This window comes from Ciconia boyciana, chromosome 4 (assembly GCF_034638445.1).
Source record: "Ciconia boyciana chromosome 4, ASM3463844v1, whole genome shotgun sequence".
Lineage (NCBI taxonomy): Eukaryota > Metazoa > Chordata > Aves > Ciconiiformes > Ciconiidae > Ciconia > Ciconia boyciana.
The window spans coordinates 81379386-81398761 of record NC_132937.1 but is presented as its reverse complement, the minus strand read 5'-3'; the positions used below and the strand labels follow the sequence as shown (position 1 = coordinate 81398761).

At 40.5% G+C, this 19376-nt stretch overlaps 1 protein-coding gene across 1 annotated transcript; it reads right to left on the bottom strand.

Annotated features, from left to right (window-relative positions):
• Positions 1 to 1970: 1970 nt before the first annotated feature.
• On the bottom strand, positions 1971 to 18821 carry ALDH7A1 (aldehyde dehydrogenase 7 family member A1). Its single transcript, XM_072860376.1, has 18 exons — positions 18613 to 18821; positions 18424 to 18477; positions 17398 to 17463; positions 15620 to 15700; positions 13356 to 13479; positions 12636 to 12768; positions 11970 to 12014; positions 10874 to 10951; positions 9892 to 9989; positions 8770 to 8811; positions 7298 to 7392; positions 6359 to 6443; positions 5963 to 6069; positions 5078 to 5194; positions 4534 to 4631; positions 4297 to 4370; positions 3285 to 3360; positions 1971 to 2480 (listed from the first exon to the last, which is right to left on the bottom strand). Exons 1-18 carry the CDS (start codon positions 18784 to 18786, stop codon positions 2426 to 2428), a joined length of 1602 nt encoding a protein of 533 aa, XP_072716477.1. The 5' UTR covers positions 18787 to 18821; the 3' UTR covers positions 1971 to 2425.
• Positions 18822 to 19376: the final 555 nt, after the last annotated feature.

The window sequence follows — 19376 nt, the reverse complement described above, 5'->3', positions numbered from 1 at the left end:
CCTCCTTAGTTTAATACTTCATCATAATCGTAACTGCTTACAGGCACCTAAATCCTTGCCAAAACCTATTACAATCTGCAGCTGTCTTTAAAAGGCACTCTCCCCAGAACCACTTCACTGGAAGTCATTCAGCTAGTCAATGCAGGTAGGATTCTTCAACAACAGGTAGCTAAATAAATAGAAGGGTGGAGAGAAGCAAATTGCAAAAATAATCTAAGGAATTCAAAGCTGTCTGGGAAGCAGATCAAGTGTTACAATTACCTGCTGTAATGCCATACTAGCAGTCCGATGACAGTGCAGATAACACGATCTTTGGAACAGAAATTCATATACTCAGCAAAAGTCAGGATGAATTTGTAATCTACTTACAGAGAGAGCCTGTTATTTGTCTACATAAAGTGGATCTAAATGCGCTTACTCATAATACACAGAGGTAGTTACACAAGTATTTCGAACTCAGTCCTCTGCAAGACTACTCAGAAGTTTGTGTTGAAGAAGGGATTGTTACATATCAAAACATCAAGTTAACCTTCAAAAAAAGGTTTAGCACGTTTGCTATACAGTCACCCTCTTGATTACATTCCTGCATTTTTTCCATTCGTACTCATTTTTAGATAATGATTTGAAGACCAGTCAAACATGAGACTCACCATCCCATTTTTGTTCCATTCCATGGCCTGAGTTCACATACCTGAAGCCAGATGGCAGAGTTAACCTTATTCCTGTAAATTAAACCACTGGACTTGTGAAATTATTTTATCCAAAAAGAGTAAAAAGGCCTTAATTTTCTAGAACAGATGTGACATAATGAAGCTATCAAAAAACTATTAATAAGCAGCAAAACGGGGAGAGTTCTTGAACTTATTTTTCATTGTTGAGACAGTCTCATAGTGACATTCAGTGCCACAAAACAGTGTTAAAGAATACAGCTTCTATAACTTGTTCTATTTTCAGAATAATTAAGTTTAGAAATTGGATTGTTTCTTTGCCCTCTATCTGCTAATGATTTACCTGCCTGCTTAGGAGATTTCATTTCCTTCTGTGTGCAAATACACAACGTTCTTTCATGAAACCTGTTTCCTAGTTAAATGGCCAAGCACAAAGAACTAGAGGAGAGAGTTCACCTGGCTGTAAGAGACTCTGTAGGAAAAAAATTTGGCTCCCTACTGTTTATTCTGTAGAAAGTGACCCAAAATACTTTCTATAATACAGATGTAAAATTCAAACCACTATTTTTAAACTTTATATTAAGGTGAAAGACGACAAGCTAGCATTGTGGTATGTTGGACCTTTAACGTAATTTGGATGGCGTTGCTATTATAAGATCTTAGTGTCAAAATAAATCAAAAGCCAAATCAGAGTCCTGGAATCTGAGCCCAAAACAAACAGCTCTGCCATGTTCAGAGGTTGTGGAAATTTGGTACATAGGATTGAGAGGAAATCTTCTCCAAAAACAGTACATTAAAAACCTCAGAAGTTACTCTGTGGAAAGCTATTATCAGCCTAGTAGCATCATGCCTTTTCTCATCTTGGACTCTGAGCAAGGCTCCTAAATGAGCTGCTGATGGCTGTAGTCTTCAGTGGCCATGAGAAACTCCCACCTACGGTGAAACACACAATTTGCCCTTCCGCAGCAAATTCCCTCTGGAAGAGTATTCTCTCCTGGCTGCATCTCCAGTTCTTCAGCTGGTTTGGTTGTAGGGTGTCACAAGGGCTGTGACAACCTGAATTGTCTGTGACTCCTCCTAGCATTAAGAGGACGTTCCAAGAGACTGTAGTAGCCCTTGGTCTTAGCCCTTATCTCCCAACACACAGGGTGAAAGCCTCCTTTCTGAAGGAAAGGCAGGAAAACTAACGTGGTCCTTTTAGCCCAGTGATACTTCTCTCAGCTAGCAGCTCAGTGTGTGAAAATGGACAGTCAGAATGTTCCTGCTCCAGAACAACGAACAAAAACGTAGAACTCCAAGGTATCTCACAAAATGTACCTTTATTTATGCATTGAAAAATAGCCCTGTACTGCCCACCCCCCATAGCACCAGGTATCTGTAGGAAACTCAGCACATAGTTTGAAGCATAGACCTACTAGCTGGAAATACCAGTGAATGGTGGGGAGGCAGGGGAATGAGAGTGTTGATACTGAAATACAGTGATAAGGCAACAGATTATCCAGGCTGCCTGCATCCAAATTTGTTAGTTTCAGCCACCCTCCCTTTTTCCCAAAGACCATATAGTTCTCATCTGAAGCCTTAAGTAGTAATTTCATACATTGAAAGTGAAGCAATTTTAAAGTAGCTGATTTTTTGACAGAATTAGTATCCTTGCTGCAGATAAGTTTCAGATCATTAATTTTCTTCACCATGAGGCTTAGAAGGTGCTTGATTCTGAAATGCTAGGAGAGTTCATGGCACGGCCGTTCATAAGGCTGTTACTGAAACTTGATTCCTTGAGCCAAAGGTAAATCCTTGCTGTAGTTGATTGTACTGGAAGAGAAACATGTATTTAGAGACCAGACTTGATCACTAAAACAGATTATGCAGTCCATTTCCTATGTACAAGGTTTCTGATTTCTGTCACACATATACAAGAGACTTCTGTAAGCAGTTTGCCTATTTAAAGTTATGAACTGACTTTAGTCCAGTTTTCAATATAGTTACTATGTATGGGGGAAGATCATATTCCCCATTATTTCTTCCTTGATAGATCAAGGAGAAAGTAAAGTATCATTCTCTATTTAATCTCTTACTAGGAGAACGTCCATACAGAAAGATCAAGGTGGGATTTCTCACATTCATAAGCCTTTGCATGGAAACCAAAGTTACCATAGGTAAAGGCTAGGGAAGGCAGCAGAGCGTGGGAATGGTCAACCACTACAGCCTGTCAGGAGATTTATGGATAGATACGCAATACGTAGCTAAATCACCCACCACTAGCAATAGTGGCCCTCTCACTGTGGTTGCCACTTCATGTATTTCCTGACAAGTTTCAGTAACTTAATTTTTAGCCAAGTTTAAAATCAGGCAAGAGGAGAAAAAAATACAGATTTTTTTTTTTTTTCCTTTTGAGGAACAGTGAGTAAAGAAAGGTCTTTATCTAGACCCTTCAAATCATCTTCTACTAGGAACACAGATGTGAATTCTTGCATGAAGAAAAGGCAACAACACTCATACGTGGTTATCTCACATTTAGCAAAGATAACCTCCTGTAGTCAAGGATTTATACGTTTTCAACTTTTGCAACTTTATCTGTAATTTACATGTATTTGGAAATTAAAAAGACCGTCTTACCAAGTAGACCGTCTCATATAGAGTTTCCATGAATCACTTCCAGATTCTCTTCCCCCACCAGTGTGCTTTTCACCACCTGTAGAAAAAAGGTTATAAATGAAAACTTGAAATTTTTTTGGAGCATGGGAATCTGGACTAACTCCAGGAGGTGAGATATTTTATAAAAACTCATGGGAAAAACTATTCCTTTGCCCTTGTTCTGTATCTGAAATAATTACAGAACACCACCACATACAACTCACACAGCTAGCTCTCTTCTCATGCTTGATCCAAAAAACATCTGCCTGGAGTTGAAAGTCTCATCATGCTGGCACCAGAGGACCTTGTTTTAAAGATATTTTGTTTTAACATGAGACAAGAGTACAAGAATGTCCTGGTTCTCGTACTGTTTAAATGGTAAGGTGAATATTTCTTCTTCCCTCCCCTCACTTCCTTCAGTATATACAAAAAAGAGAAATAAAGACAAAAACGTATTTAAAGAATTTCTCACAAAAATACTTCATGCTGTAATTTTTATATACACATGCAAACTTACAAAACAAACATTCTCAAGGCTGTTTTAATTACAACTGTTTTAAACAGTTTTCCACTCAGCCACATCTCTAAACACATTCAGAACATACTTCTGAGTTACAGTCCCTTGGAGGGGGCGGGGGGGGATATGATACGTGGAGTATTTAAAAGGCAAATACAGATATTTTTAAACACTGAAATCCAACTACCTCTAGTCAGTTTGTGTTTTCTGCTAAAGCAGTATAATTCAAAGTTAACTTCATTGATTTCTTCAATTTAGTCATTTAAGTGGACTGATTAAAACCCTGAAAAATAAGATGAGGAGACCTAAATTATACTAGTTTTACAGTGGTAATGCTTTATTCTCTTCCAGAGTCAATAGAAAAAAAAATCCCCCCACCTTTAAAAAAAATGAAGCCTGAGGAATAACACCGAGTCTCTAGACCTGATGCTAGATTTCGTCATTTAAAGGATAAAGAAAAAGGCACAAATAACATACCAAAAGCACCTCCAATCTCAGCCCCACTGGTTGGGATGTTGACATTCACAATGCCACAGTCAGATCCTTTTGGCCTACAAACAAAAATAAGACACAATTACTCCTCAGGATCAGGAAAGGCTCCTTCACTAAAATGAGGGCTATAAAATGCTCAACTAGCATTGTGCATAGGTTTACAAAAGACACGAAAGACTGATCTTATGCTTCAGGAAGGTAGAAAAGTAATTTAAATTATACCCAAGCCAGCGGAAAATTCTTCCCAAATCCTTGGTAAAGATACTGCTGGAAAGACCTTGTTTTACTTCATTATTCCAGGCAAAAACCTCCTCTTCCTCCTAAAAGGAGTATGTGTCAATGGTTAAACCACGACCATTCAAAGCAAAGCAGTTACAAAGAAGCACTGTGAGAAAAAAAACAACATACCACAGCCATAATACAAATATACTGAATGCCACTTGGCAAATACATGTGCACCAAGTCAGGGACAGGATACCTCCACCACTGCACACAATATACAACCTGATTTTGAGCAGGATGACATGAACAACAAAAATCTATTTCTGTACAGACTCTGATCTTAACTCCAGTGCTTTTCACAGAAAATGCCTAAATGTAGCTACACAGTGAGGTAAGCTATTACAGTGGATATCCCACAGTGCAGAACAAGTTACCACTTCAAGTGCCGGGGCAATTACATGAACATGACATACATCTGAAATCTCTCTCCTAACTCTTCTGTTAGCATCCCTGACACCTGACTAATTCCCCGTTGTTATTTTACCTTAAATTTCAGCACATACAGTATGGGGGCAAATGTCTCCGTGTGGACAATGGGTGCGTTATGAGGAAGGCCAGTCACAATGGTTGGTTCAACATAGTTTCCAGGCCGATTTATAACCTTCAAAACACATAAAAGAAGAAACAACTGAGTAAGTTCAAACCAGCATCCTGCTCAGTACTATCATAGGAAGGGAATCCTTCATGGTCTCATTACTATAGTTGTGCCTAGCAATCAGAAATAGAAGGTCAGGTCATTTGAGTAGATAACTTAAATTTTACTCATTTAAGTGTTTAAAATACAGATGCATAACTTAGTAGACTAAGTAGGTAATCAAGTCTCAAAGTCTAGCAGCTGACAAAAAACACTTCCTTTCTCCTACTTTTAAGCTGATTAGTAAGCTGATTAGAACTTCAAAGATATTAGGAATAAAGAACGGGCCAGCGAAAGATAAGAATTGCCAGAACATTAAGTCCGTGAGAATTAAACATCCCATATGATGTGCAAGTGGCTCTCTTGAATCTTCAGTATTTCCCAAAGTTTGATATTGTGAATCCAGGGACAGAATTTTTCTTTGTTATGTGTTTGATATTCACCATTTACATTGCTGTTTGTATTTTCACCATCACCTGCAACTAGGGAGTAGTGCAAGGAACAGCCAAAAGCTCTTCGGCCAAAAGCCATTTCTTGGAGGAGAAGGTAGCTCTTAAGTAGATCCATCTTTACCCTAAAGTCAGGATTGCAATTCAAACATTCTCAGACTGACTAACTTAACATCCTGTAATGGCTGACAGGACAAACTGAGGTACAATCTTGGCCTAAGCCACCATGTTACTGCATTTTTTTCCTAGAGCGCTAAATGTAGCAGGGAGAATACAAGTAAGTCACCTTTCCACCATAGACCACAGAGCCACCCTGTTGTTTTGCTTGTTCTACTGCATCAAGGAACATTTTCACTGCTTCTTTGGTATGTAGAGGTCCATACAGAGTGTCAGCTAAAAACAAAGATCCAAAGACATACTTTCAGCAAAACTGTATAAGTTTGCAAATATTCTTATCATGACATTTTGGGAGTAATTATTTAATCTGTCCAAGATGAGCAGTATTAGCTGGATTCTTCATCTCCCTTTCAGAGTTTGTCTTCTAAATGAAACCATCTATCCCCATTCTCCGGTAAACTGCTAAAATTAGATAGCTTTGATCTATAATCTCTTTGGAATTTAAACAGAAAGAAACAAACAGAAACTTGTCTCCTAAACCCATGAGTTGGAAATAGCTACTTACAATCCCACGGATCACCAATGCGGACCTGGGCATAGGCTTTAGCAAGCTTTGCCACCACCTCATCATGGATGCTTTCATGGAGGAACTAAACAAATGTAGAAAGAAGGTTGTAAGACAGCTCAGCTTATGTAACTATTTTTGAAGAGAGCTGAATGAAGTGTGGAGGCAGTGTTGCTCATTTTCAGCAAATCCCAAAGTTAAAAATAAACACATGAGCAAGGCCTTGAAACAACACTAACACCATGAAATGAAGATTTAAAATCTTCATGAAGATTTAAAAGAAGCAAAAAACCAAAAACCTGTTTTAATTTTACCCCATCTCAGATCAATAGCATCAATGTGTTCTGTAAACTCTTCAGTTAATTAGGACAAATACTCAAGTGATTTTTATTGCTATAATTTGAGGAATCACTGCCCTCCCTATACACCCAAAGTTAACCGGCATCAATTTTGACGAATATTTACCCAATCAACCCAACTCTGAAAAGACTATACAGTCACAGGCTGACATTGTAACACCTTTAAACTTGTTGAAAATGATTGGTTAAAAATTAATAATAAAGTAAGCAACGCACACCCCCTTGCTTCGCTGAAATCTAAACCCTGCACCAAAATTTGTAGCAGGCACAAGCAAAGAAGCTCTAGCAATGAAAACAGAGAGAAATACAGGAAGTATGGTTAAGTTTTATTTTCCTGTGTTTTAGCACCAGGTACATTTAGAAACACATACAAAGAAATGCTTTAGAGCTAGAATTATAGCAGAATGACCAACTACCATCTTATTTCCCCATCATACTGATTTTTGACAAAGTAAAAATGTGTTTCAAAGACTATTTGTTGCTCTCCATAATATTAGGAATTGTTAGGCATTTTCTGAGCTAATTTGGAATTAAGTTTAAATTCAGAGCTACCCAAACCAGACAACACACATTTACTCACCAGCCTTCTAGCAGTTGTGCACCTCTGACCTGCTGTTCCCACAGCAGCAAATAGAGCAGATGGGATGACTAGGTTCAGATCTGCATCTTCAAACACTAAACAAAAATTAAAACATCAACATGTTACTGAAGTAAACAGGCAGTTTGCATGACTTAAGACACTAAACAATATAATAAACTGACAGATTGGTCAAGAAGCATTAGCAATAGTCGCACTAGCATAGCACACTAAGATATACAGGAACACCTCAAAACTCCTATTACTTTTACACCTGGAATTAGGCACATGCAGTTGGAGATAAATGTAGGTCTGAACAACTGAAGAGAGCCTTTTGCAGTAAAGCTGGCAAAGAACCTCAGCTTCATTTTAAATGAAGAAACTACAAGCAATTTCTTGCTGTTTCATCAACCTTATCCTCTCACTGAGAAGACATCTAGCAGCATAAGGAAACGATGGTAAAGTGTATCCAGATGGCATGCAAAAAGTAGCTAAAACACACAGGTACCCAATAATGTAAAATATAAATGAGCTGAACAAATTCATCTGACTAGAAGACATCGGGATCTTTAAAGCAAAGCTAGTATGTAGAAGCCTCAAAGGATGCCCAAAATATCACCCAGCTTAACCAGTCCACAGAATTCTCTAAGTATCCAAAATTATTATTAAATCTGGGACAAAGTCCAAGCAAACAATGCTTACACCATCATTCAAAGCCAATTCCAGAAAAAGCATGACTTTCATATGAAAAAGGAAACTATTTTCTAAGTATAAAGCAAGTTTATGTTACTGACTGCGAAGCAGCACAGGAAAAAAAGACCTGCTCAAATGTGGTTTTCAAAAGAGCTTAATATTCTAGATAGGCAATTACATTTGTTCATAATATGAGAAAGGTGAAACAGAAGGCTACAACACAACGGGACAGCAGTTTAGGTATTTATCTAGCTTATATTTTCTTTCTGCCACATTGCTCAGCTTCACAGTATTTATGTTACATTTACCTGGGAACTAGATCACACCCTAAGCTGCTTAAACCTGTAAAATGTGCTAGTAAAATAAATACCTGCATGCTTTGCTTTCAAGTATCTTAAGTGTCTTAGACTTTATATATATGTACTTATATTTTAAAATGCTAAAAAGGTGGTGTTCACGAGATCAGAACTATCCTAAAATAAATTTATTTAGCATTGTCCACATCCCATTACTGAAGTTTCCTGCTTCACCCATTCCTTTCTTCACTTCATGAAGAATGAAGTGAAGGTGAATACATGCAAGAGCTTGAACTTCCATTTTTTATTTAAAACACTACCCCTCCACAATCTGAAGACAGGAAAAAAACCAACATTCTACTACCTACTTTTTAAACCTCCAGTGTGGGGAAAAAAAAAAAGAAAAAAGGGACAATTTACTACAAACATTTGTATACTAACTTCCAAATATCATCTATGGGACTAAATTTCTACAGTGCATATTACCAATAATGGCATTGTTTCCTCCCAGTTCCAGCAGACTTCGACCTAATAAAAACACACAAAAAAAAGTTATGTTATATACAGATGTATTCACTGCACCTCATTCAGTGAGCTCACCTCTAACTACAGCTAAGTTTCATAAAACCTATTTTTCTGGACAGACAAGAAGTTTTAGGCATCACTGTCAACTAATCACTCTAGCTAAAGCAGAAAATTACACTGAATACTACATCTGTCACGTATTGTGAAGAAAGATACCTGGAGAGCAGTTAGGGCAGAAAGAGGCTTAAAAAAATAGGCAAAAATAGCACTGGAAAGGAAAACAGAGAAAGTTGCAACATAAATAATATGATGCAGACAAAGAAGAGGAAGAGGTACTATGGAGATCAAAATGCATACGTAAAATTTAACCAGGCTTATTTATTTCTCTGGCAACTGTTTTATCTCAAATCTGAGAGAATCTGAGAGCAGGAATCACGATCTACTTCTGGATGAACCTCTGCAGTTTGTTCTGGTTTTGTTGTTGTTGTTTTGGTGGTGGTGGTGGGTTTTTTTTTGGTTTTGGGTGTTTTTTTGTTTTTTTTTTTTTTTTTACACTCCCATGAACTTCCAATGTATGAGAAAATCCTGTTCACATGGTTTTCTGTTTAAAACTACAGAGTTAGAATCCAGCAGCTGTGCATGGATTCATGCCTGTACACTTTTAAATATTTGCAACAAAAACAGCACTTCAAAAATCATAACTTTTCTCCTGTATTCATAAGTCGTAAAAGGTAAGGGGGCATTTCTCAATGAGCACATTGCCAAAAGACCATAGGCCCTGGCTGTTCACCTTGACAACCTCCATACAATGGTATTCATGGAATACCCCCAGAATTAACTGTAGGACCATGGATTTTTCGATACCCTGGAAAAAACACTGAGTTGTGACAGAACTAACTGAAAAATGCAGTATCTAGCTCTGAGCAGTTTCAACATCTTATTTCCACCAAGTTTAAAAAAAAAAAAAAAAAAAGGTAACACAAGAGGCAAGAGAAACAAGCTGTTATTTTAAAATACGATGGGGCTCTCCTGCCTTTCCCAACCATGGAAAGAAATGAAGTGAAGGAGACCCCACACACTCACCAAATCTCTCCTGAACCATGAGCGCTACCTGCTTGCCCACTTTCGTGCTGCCAGTGAAGGACAACAGGTCCATTCTCTCATCTCTCGCCATTGCTGTCCTGCACAACAGGAGATACACCACCATGTTCACCGGAGGAGCAGACAGCTGGAAAAGCTGCTTGTGCCTTCCACACAAACCAACTTCAACCAGGGAGATCTTTTAAAGTCAGAGCTATTTCTTTGAAAACATCAGGTAAGTGACTGAGCAGACAGCAGGAAAGCTGCTTCTTAGTCAGAAAAGGGAAACACCTTGTTTCCCTCCCCCTTTTCAGACCCTAAGAGCATCACGTGTACTAATTTTGAAATTCAATCTAAAGTACATAGTGAGATCAGCTCCAGTTGTTATGTTCCCTAAGAAAATATGCATACCTATGACTTTTTTTAATGCTTACCCTCTGTTTTGTCTTCTCTTGAAATGCTCAAAAGATACATTTTAATATATATTTGTACTGGGAATTTCCACATTGTAATAATAAAACAAAACAATATGATTTGTACAGCTTCTAAGCACAGGTATGCATCTATGAGCAAGTGCAGACTCCTACGTGAGCGTGGAAAATGGGGAAGTATTCTCCTCCACAAGTGGTCCCAAAGGCCAATGGGCTAGAAATTGAAACCTCTTAAGAACATGATGAGTGGAATTTAACGTTAGCTGTATTCTTTGGGTGTAGGCATATGCAGAAGTAGAATATAAACTTAGTCATCTCTCTTCACTAAGTATCTGATAAGTTACTTGTTAGCAGCTGATCTCACAACAGCAAGTAGAAATACATATTGTATTTACAGCAAGGCCAGAGTTTCAGACCAGTTGATAAAAATGATGGCAACAGGTACATGCATGTACTGGGAACTCCTGGAGATGAGAATAACTTTACAAGAAGTACCTCAAAGAATATTCTTTATTCTCTATACATCTTCATAAAACACACGAAATGTTACCTACCCAATGTCTGCTCCACCACAAACAAGAGAACAGATTGCTCCAGGCACTCTGTTATCCTCCAACACTTTGGCAATTATCCTAGAACCAAAGATGTAAAAATTTCAGAGATTTCTGACAGGTGCATATAATAGGGAATGAACCATTAAAACTGTCTGACCACGCACATGAAGAAGCCACACATTTTTAAAAAGCAACAGTCTTGCAGTTAATTGACGTGTAGTTTGTACAATACATAACACACTTCTTTCATCAAGGATTTTGGTGTTACAACCATAGCTCACACAGAAGTAAGACTCAAAAATATAGTCATCATGCATCCATACAACTGGCACAGACAAGCATTAGATCAGCGTGTAAAAACCTCGGCGATACAGTCTTTCATCATTAGAAAGAAACATTTATATAACTTCATGGAGTTACATAAAATACTCATAAGTACTTTGTGGTGGTTGTTCTCAGGAGTTAATATTAAAGCTACAAGACTTACTAATTACTTATTTTAAAGGGGCCTATTTATATTTAGCATTTTAAAATAAATGTTATTCATAGCACACAATAGATGAGTATTTAAAATGCTAATATAGTAAGGAAAGTAACAATAAACCTAGAATAAGTATCACTATGATATTTATTCTTTGGAGTTCTTCTCCTTTTTATCTAGAATTAGTTTTGAACCCTGGAAACACACGCTAAGGTGTTACTAAGTTTGGATAATAAAGATTGTGTGAAGGCATCTTCAGGATATAGGTCTACACAGCCAGCCAGAAAAATTTGCCAAGAAACTGGGTGATTATGTTGGGCTGAGACTCCCAAAAAAAGGGATGATTCTGAAACATGAGTGCATGATTGAGGGAAACTGAATTTCATTATCAATTCCTCTTCTACAAGGAAGCAAACCCCATAGCTAGCTCTACTTCAGCAGAAGCACAGCCCTGGTCCCAGAAAAAAATGGCCAACAGTATAGTTAACATCCTATATATACTGTTACTTCTTAGGTAACAAAGGGAAAGCAGTTCTTCTGACCACTAAGCACTACCTCAAACAGAAAAGAAGTCGTTTAAAAAGCAAAACAGAAAGCAAAGAAACCAGAACTCACTTCGTAACAGCAACACTAATGAGGGACGTTGTAGGAGCACCCTTCCTAAAAAGAAAAAAAAATAATAAAAAAAAAAGAATTACATTATTTTCTGTTCAATGCTTCAAGAATAAGAAAATAATTCAAATATGCAATTTTTATGCTATCTCACATACAGCACACTGTGGTTAGGCTGGTTTTCAGGTGCATGTTAAGACAGGAACTCAAGCATTTCTTTTCACAGCTGAGTATTCAGAGCTTTTACTGAAATCCACATTAACAAGAGCTATGCCAGACATTACAGTGAAGCAGGTAAATGAAAGTGGAGCAGGAGCAGAGATAGGAAGTAAAGCTACTTATTTAGATTCTTAATTTTAGCTGTACCAATTCTGAAAATACTAACTGTCTGCTATCACTGCTGCAAGACCTCAACCTGGGTTCCTTAATAACAGGCCATTTGGCTAAGTCCTGGACAGGTCTGAATCTCAATACCTCATAAAAGAGGTTAGCACAAAACAAAACAAAGCTCTTTGACTACAAGTGAACCTAAAAATAAATAGAAATTAAGCCTACATGAGATAGAACCAAATACACAGGAACATCAGACATTTGATAACAATTTCATGCCTGAGATAATAGCTCTCTAATTTTAAAATACTGTTAGCATGCTGGAGAGCTGTATCTTACCAGAGGCAAGCATTTCCACAGATCATTGCAATTGCGCTGTTCCACCCATAAACCGCTACAGGGAAGTTAAAGGCCGTGATGATTCCTACTAACCCAACAGGATTCCACTGCTCTATAAGGGCATGGCCGGGTCCTGAAGGCAAAGACACAACATAATGCAATTTGCATCCATTTAATGTTTTTTTAAAAAAGAAACCATGTGAGCAAGGGGCCTAGCATCACTCCTCTGTCCATCAGAGCATTAGCTTGCGGAGAGCTGTATTGGATGTGCTCTGCAGCTTACTGGAACAAGGTTAGCTAGACTGTGGAAAAACCTAGTAACATGACAACATGAAGTTTTACTATTTTAACTATTCGGTTAACAAAATGGTGATTGTCTGCTAATCAATAACTGACAAAAAGGTGTCTCATTTCTAAGTACACTGCTGAACTTTTTACATACTTTTCTCTAGCACCTTCATTAACAAAGAAATCAAAAAGAATCTAATGCTTCAAAGAGTGGAGAGAAAAATCTATTGCCTCTCTTGCTGTATGCCACAGGCTAGATACTGCATTAGATGGCCCTACTGCCAACCAGCACATCTATTCCTAGACAACACGCTCCCTAAATAACTCACAGTACAGAGATTTTGCTGCGCTACATCACTGTATATTTAAGATACATCTCCATCTCTTCTTTTGTACAAGAAAAACCTGCAACATACACAGACACATACTTACTTTCTGAAGGTAAAATAGGTCCACCAATCATTCGGGACAAACCAACAGCATAGTCACAGACATCCACATACTCCTGCACTTCCCCAACACCCTCGACAAAAATCTTTCCCATTTCCAAAGAGACCTGAAAAAATTAAGAGCAAGCAAAATCCTTTTTTAAAAATTTCCCTCGCATCCCCAATACGTTTTGTCTCCCACTAATGTCAGGTATATCTTTACACCAAGTAAGATTTAATACACATTTTTTCTTTAGAAGAGATTCACCTCTTCCTGAGTTATTCACAGCTTAAAGAAAGAACACAACAGACAACTAGACAAGAGTCACATTCCCATACAATAGGAGGAAATTAGAAGAGGAAATTAATGAACAGAGGAAATTAAAAATAATGTACTGAAAGGAATATCCAACAATAATGAAGTTCATAGGTTCAGATCAATGAAACACTGAATTTCCATCAGGACGTTTACACACATTGTGGACCAGGCGTGGAATAAATTGGAAAAGAGGGACTACTCTGCTCCAGCAAAGGAAAATGGTCATTTACTTTTTTCATAAGCAAACTACTAATTTTACAACATCTCAAAGTGAGTTTGAGAGATTCCATTTTCAGACACTGCTGAAAATGTCTACACATCTTTAGTATTTTAGCAACCTGGGATGTTCAGGATCTTTTTTTTTTTTTTTAACTGAAGTCAGTTCTAAGGTATGTCCTTCTGTTAAAAGCATGTTAGATGTACACAGCAGACATACAGATTATCAATGAGAATAAGCTGGCATTTGAAGACATTTTCCTCCAAAAGTGAGAAAATTCACTAATTTCAGAATTCAGAAGTCACTCATTTACTCCCACTTAATTTTACAGTCATCCTCTGATACCGAGGTGCGACTTTCATGTAGATATCACCTACCACTTTAGATTGATAATTGTACTTTGAAAAACCTGTTAAGTGAGGAATCAGGTTCAAAGAATTGCCACAAGATTTTATTCTCCATGCCAAGGTTAAAATAAAGGTGACTAAATGTCTAGGTATTTCTATGATGCCTGTGGTCATCTTGGGACAGAAGGAATAGCCCCTATCTGTGATCAGAAATGGAGGGTCATCAGACATATTTACTAAGAAACACAGTGGTGAGTCTGTAAGTGCAGTAGAGATACATGTGGATACTTAACAAGGACATTGTGAGGTGAGGCTGGAAATTTCCAACAGCATATGAAAAGGTGAGTTGCCATACCATTGCATTTTACATATCCTAAAGCCAGGAAGAGTCCTAAAACCTGGATACCTACTGTACCGCTTTCACCCTGACGCTCTTCCCTATCCTGGAAGGGCTGAACAGACTTACTATCTGTTTGGGAAAACTAGAAAAATGCTCTGGCAATAAGCAACAAGTTTTGTCTGAGGAACATACAGCAAACTTCTGTCTGTCCACACTTTGAATATACAGCAAACTGTATTGGTCCACTCTGGACCACATTCTGTCGGTCCACACTGTACCATTTTTGAATACAAAAGTATGTTAGCACTCTAAGTCCACCACAGAAACTCTTCTGAGGAGACAACATCAAGGGAAAGAGCAGAACAAAGTTTTGTAGGTTAACAATATGGGTTTGACTACACATGGAGTTATTCACTGACAGCTGTTTCTGAATAGCAGCACATATAGGCAAGCCCTGTAAAAGGCAAGTGGCAAGTTCCCCACTTGTCTCCTTTTCTTCCCTAGCGACTAGCAAGTGTTTTAAAGGAGCGGTCCTTCAACCTTTATGTCCTGCACAGCACTGCAAGATCTCATTAAGACCATCTCACCTTCTGAAGCCTTATACCTCCACCTGTCAGTTCGCAAAATCCTGCAGATCACCAGAAAGAGCTCAAGGTTAAAAGCTCTGTATTAGAGCAAGGTCTTTTTCAGGACACTTTTAGTATCAGACAGTGCCCTATCTGACAGGCAAGCGGGAAAACAGCAGGGCAACAGCTGTAACACTCCTCCCAGCCAGAGTACAGGCTTAGAATCAATTACACTTTCTTTTCCTGGTACATATTATCGCTTTCAGTGTAGGATGCCAGAATGCAATCTCAATTTTTTTTTCCTTTTCCTTTTTTTAATTAAAATTTATTTAGGCAAGCTAACAAAACTAACAGTATTTTAACAATTATTAAGGTTAGTATTGCAGAGTGGTACATTAAAAACCAAGAAAAAGTTTTGACACACATGCTCCCACCCCCCTCTTCCCCGCAAAGTTAAGCTGCTTCTTAAAACACCTTACCAAGCTTCCTAGAACTTTGATTTTTTGTCTCAGGGCATCGCCAATCTGTCGCACTATTTCTCCACGCTTAGGTGCAGGGATCTAGTCAAAACAAAAGAAAACAGAAGAATCTATTTAAGATTGAACATCTGTGACTTCTGCTGCATATAAACTTCTACTTTTCTATCCCTGCAGTAAGAGATCACTGATTGCTGTGCTTTTCCCCCTATCTTCCCAAGACATTGTTTACTTGTTCATTTTTATCACGTGCACCACTTTACAAGAAACTGTTTCCTGCCTCACAGAGACAGATAATACTGCACACATTTATGTCTGTTCAAAACTTGAGTTCCACCGAATATTGCCAGAAACATTCAGATTATTAGTTCTGCTACTTCTGTTTAGCTACACCACCCAGAATGCCCCCAAACAATCAGCTGCACCTCAAGAAACAAACACTTTTTTATACAGGCACACTCAACTGGTTTCTGAGCTTCTGAAGTGTACTTAACATCACATTTTGAAAATTTTTGTTTCAGTATAACAATGGCTGCTGACATTTATTTTGTTAGCAGATGCTGAGACACACAGAAGCCTCAATCATGGGCAAATTAAACCCATATACCAAACATTAATAGATTTTTTTTTAATGTGGTATCAATATGTTAGATAATAATCAATAGCCAGGATCAATAACAACCCATATGCATGAGACAGGGTTTACAGGATTAGAAATTGCTGATGAACAGGTAGCTGGAAAGACAGAAGTGACAAATACATAAACCATGCAAGCATATCTCTTCACAGGCAAAATCTTTCAGATAAGCTCATTAAAAAAAACAAAATCCACAAACTAAAACCAAACAGCTTTGAGACGAGGCTTTAAAGCATTTCATCTGTTGATTCTTTGTTATCTGTTAGACTGCTTTCAGATTATTTTCAAACACATTAGGAGCTGGCATGCACTCACCAACATTATATTCATAAACTGTAACAAAAGAACACGTACAAACATATCCTGAGGAAGCTGAGGAAGTTGTTGTGTTTGTCCTAAACTTTGTTCTCTTCAGGCAACGCAAACTACTTTGCTGGATAAAATACAGAATGCCCAACACCTTACAAAATTCCGGTTTCAGCTTGTACCAAGAAGTGGCAGATAGTTATAAAAACCAAGCCTGGCACGGCCAGCAAGAGAATGGATGCTGGCTGGACATAGCTTTTACAGGGATGCTGAGAACTACAGCTTGCTAAGGAAAAATAGCTTAGCTATTGTCTGACACAGCAACGTAACACTGAGGTTTTGGAATAACGTAGCTGTTTTGTGAAATACCAGGACAGCTGGTGAACAAAAAAAAGCACACTCAAAACCAGCAGTCTTCCTCACCCCATGAGAACACGATTATGACCACAAGTTAGGTATCCAAATATTCTGCAGAGTTCTTGCAGGAGAAAGCATATGGCAAGGTGAAGCTAAACACACCCACAGAGATAACTTGCTCGCTACAAGGTTTCTGAACTTCAGCAGACCTGTAGGCAATGGTTTACAGGCACAAACCTGGGTAAATATGCCAGGCTTTTCAAAACAAACATTTTCCACAAGTCAATGTCCTCATCTTTGTACCTCAATGGTAATGTGTGCAAGTTGTCTGGGTTTGTTTCTTGAGGTCCTCATTGCAGATTTTTGCTTTAATGCAACGTACACAATATGAACGTGTTTTTACACCACCACCTGACAGGGCAATTTAACGGCCTTCACCTGCCAGAGATATATTATAAAAGGTAAGTCTCTGTTAACTTACATCAGCCCAGACCTTCCATGCCTCTTTAGCCTTCTTTACTGTTTCTTCATAATCCTCCAAACTAGCCTACACGAAGAAGCATGTCAAAGAAAAAGTTAGGAAAACTAAAACCCCAAAACAAATGCCACAGAAAAGCTTCTGCATCCAACTCAAGACATTTCTAGTGGATAGTACTGCACTACAGAAGACCACTTCCACAGGAAGTTTATATCCTGCCATAGTTTGGCCCCAGTATGGCATGTTGAGTTCCTTGAAGTTACTGTTGAGGAAAAAGCATATGTGCTGCCTAAACAAAAAAACCCACGAGTAGATATTTTCCTTCATATAACAAAGGATGCTCCATAAAGAACAGTTATATGGCAGGCATTTATCATATATTAATATCTTTTCTTTTATCTGAGATACTACTACTATTAACAACATTAAACAAAGGCTGTGAGGACTGTCCAACTCCACCAGCCTCACTGGACATCAAGGGCTTATCGAATCCTAATATATGAAAGGAGTAGGTTAGTGCCACAGCACTGTTCTCACACTAAAAGCCTCCACAAATTTACCACGTGAATGCCACGTTGCTCTCCTTCCTACCTCCCCCCGGCCGCTCAGCTCCACGGAACAGCCGCAATCCACCCCCGTTCTGCAGCCCCCTCCGGAAACAGACGAAAACGGGCCGGAGAGGCCCTCGGCCTTCCCAACAATACTTGTGGGGGGGAGCCGAACAGCCTGTTTTCCTTCCCAGAAGAGCCACAGGCTTATTTCCAGCGGACGGCCCGAGCTGTGATGAGCTCCACCAACCGCCTCTGGATTCGACATCCCCTAGAGCCCTGCCGGCACCCACCCCGGCGGGTTCGTGCCCTTCGCGAACCTGGTCGAGAGGAGGAGCAGCTCCCAAACCAACGCCCAAACGCCCCTCGCTCCGGCCACGGGGGACGGAGGGCTCCTCCCTTCCCGGGAGCCGCTGGGTCCCTGCCCCCGAGCTCCCCCGGCCGGGCCGGGCCGGGCCGGGCCAGGCCGAGGCGCGCTTACCTGCCGGACGCTGGCTATGGGCTCGTTGTTGGCGGGGCAGTACGTCGTCACCACCTAGGGCAGGAGGCGGGGGATAAGCAGGGGGGCCGCGCTGCCCAACGGAGTAAGCCCAGCCGCCCCACCGCCCCCCTCCCGGGACCAGGCTCCCGCGGGCCCGCTCCCCGCCGCAGGCCGCGCCGCCGCCCGCACCTGGCCGCCGCCGCCCCAGCGCCCGTTGTACACGCCCGGGTTCTCCTCCTGCAGGCCCAGCTCCCGCAGCCAGGCGTAGCGCGGCTGGCTGACCAGCAGGGTAGACATGGCGGCTGCCGCGGCCCCGGCCCGCAGCGGCAGCAGCGCGGCAGCAGCGCGGCGCAACCCCAGCATGGCCGGCGGCCGCCCGGGGGTGGCGGTGGGGGTGGGCGGGGCGGGGGCGCGCGGCAATGGCCGCCGTGCCCCGCCCCCGCCCCGCCCCCCTGCCGCCGGCGCCGATTGGTGGGGGCGCGGCGGCGCCCCTCCGCCTGGCCCCGCCCCCCCCTGCCTGCCAGCCCCGCCTGCCGCCTGCCTGCGGCCTGGGGCCTGCGGCCTGCCCGGCCCCTGCCTGCCGGCTGCTTCCTGCCTGCCCCCGGCCTGCCGGCTGCTCTCCTGCCTGACCCCTGCCTGCCGCCTCCCTGCCTGCACGCCCCGGGTGGAGGCAAACGGATTAGAGCCCCGCCCGCGTAGAGTCCCGAATCCTCCCGCAGTGCAGGTTCCCCTCTCGGGCCACCGCGCACGGCGGGAGAGCGGGGCCGCGGAGGCCCCCCGCCGAGTATTTTTTTATAGCAGGGGACAAAAAGGCATCAAAACAGGGAAAAAGCCGTAGCTATCCTTACTCAACAAAGGAGTAATAATAGTGATAATGTGTAGGAGCATGCGTTAGCGTTTTCGTTCTTTAATACCGTGCTGGAATCTCAGTGAAAAGAAGTGGCCTCAGCTTC

Coding starts and splice junctions, on each gene's coding strand:
- ALDH7A1 (XM_072860376.1), bottom strand. CDS start 18,786: ATGCTGGGGTTGCGCCGCGCTGCTGCCGCGCTGCTGCCGCTGCGGGCC. Junction 9,990..10,873: donor TGTGGTGGAGCAGACATTGG/GTAGGTAACATT, acceptor CCTGTTGTGCAG/GACAGCAATGGCGAGAGATG. Junction 5,195..5,962: donor CTGTGGTCTATGGTGGAAAG/GTGACTTACTTG, acceptor TGTGTTTTGAAG/GTTATAAATCGGCCTGGAAA.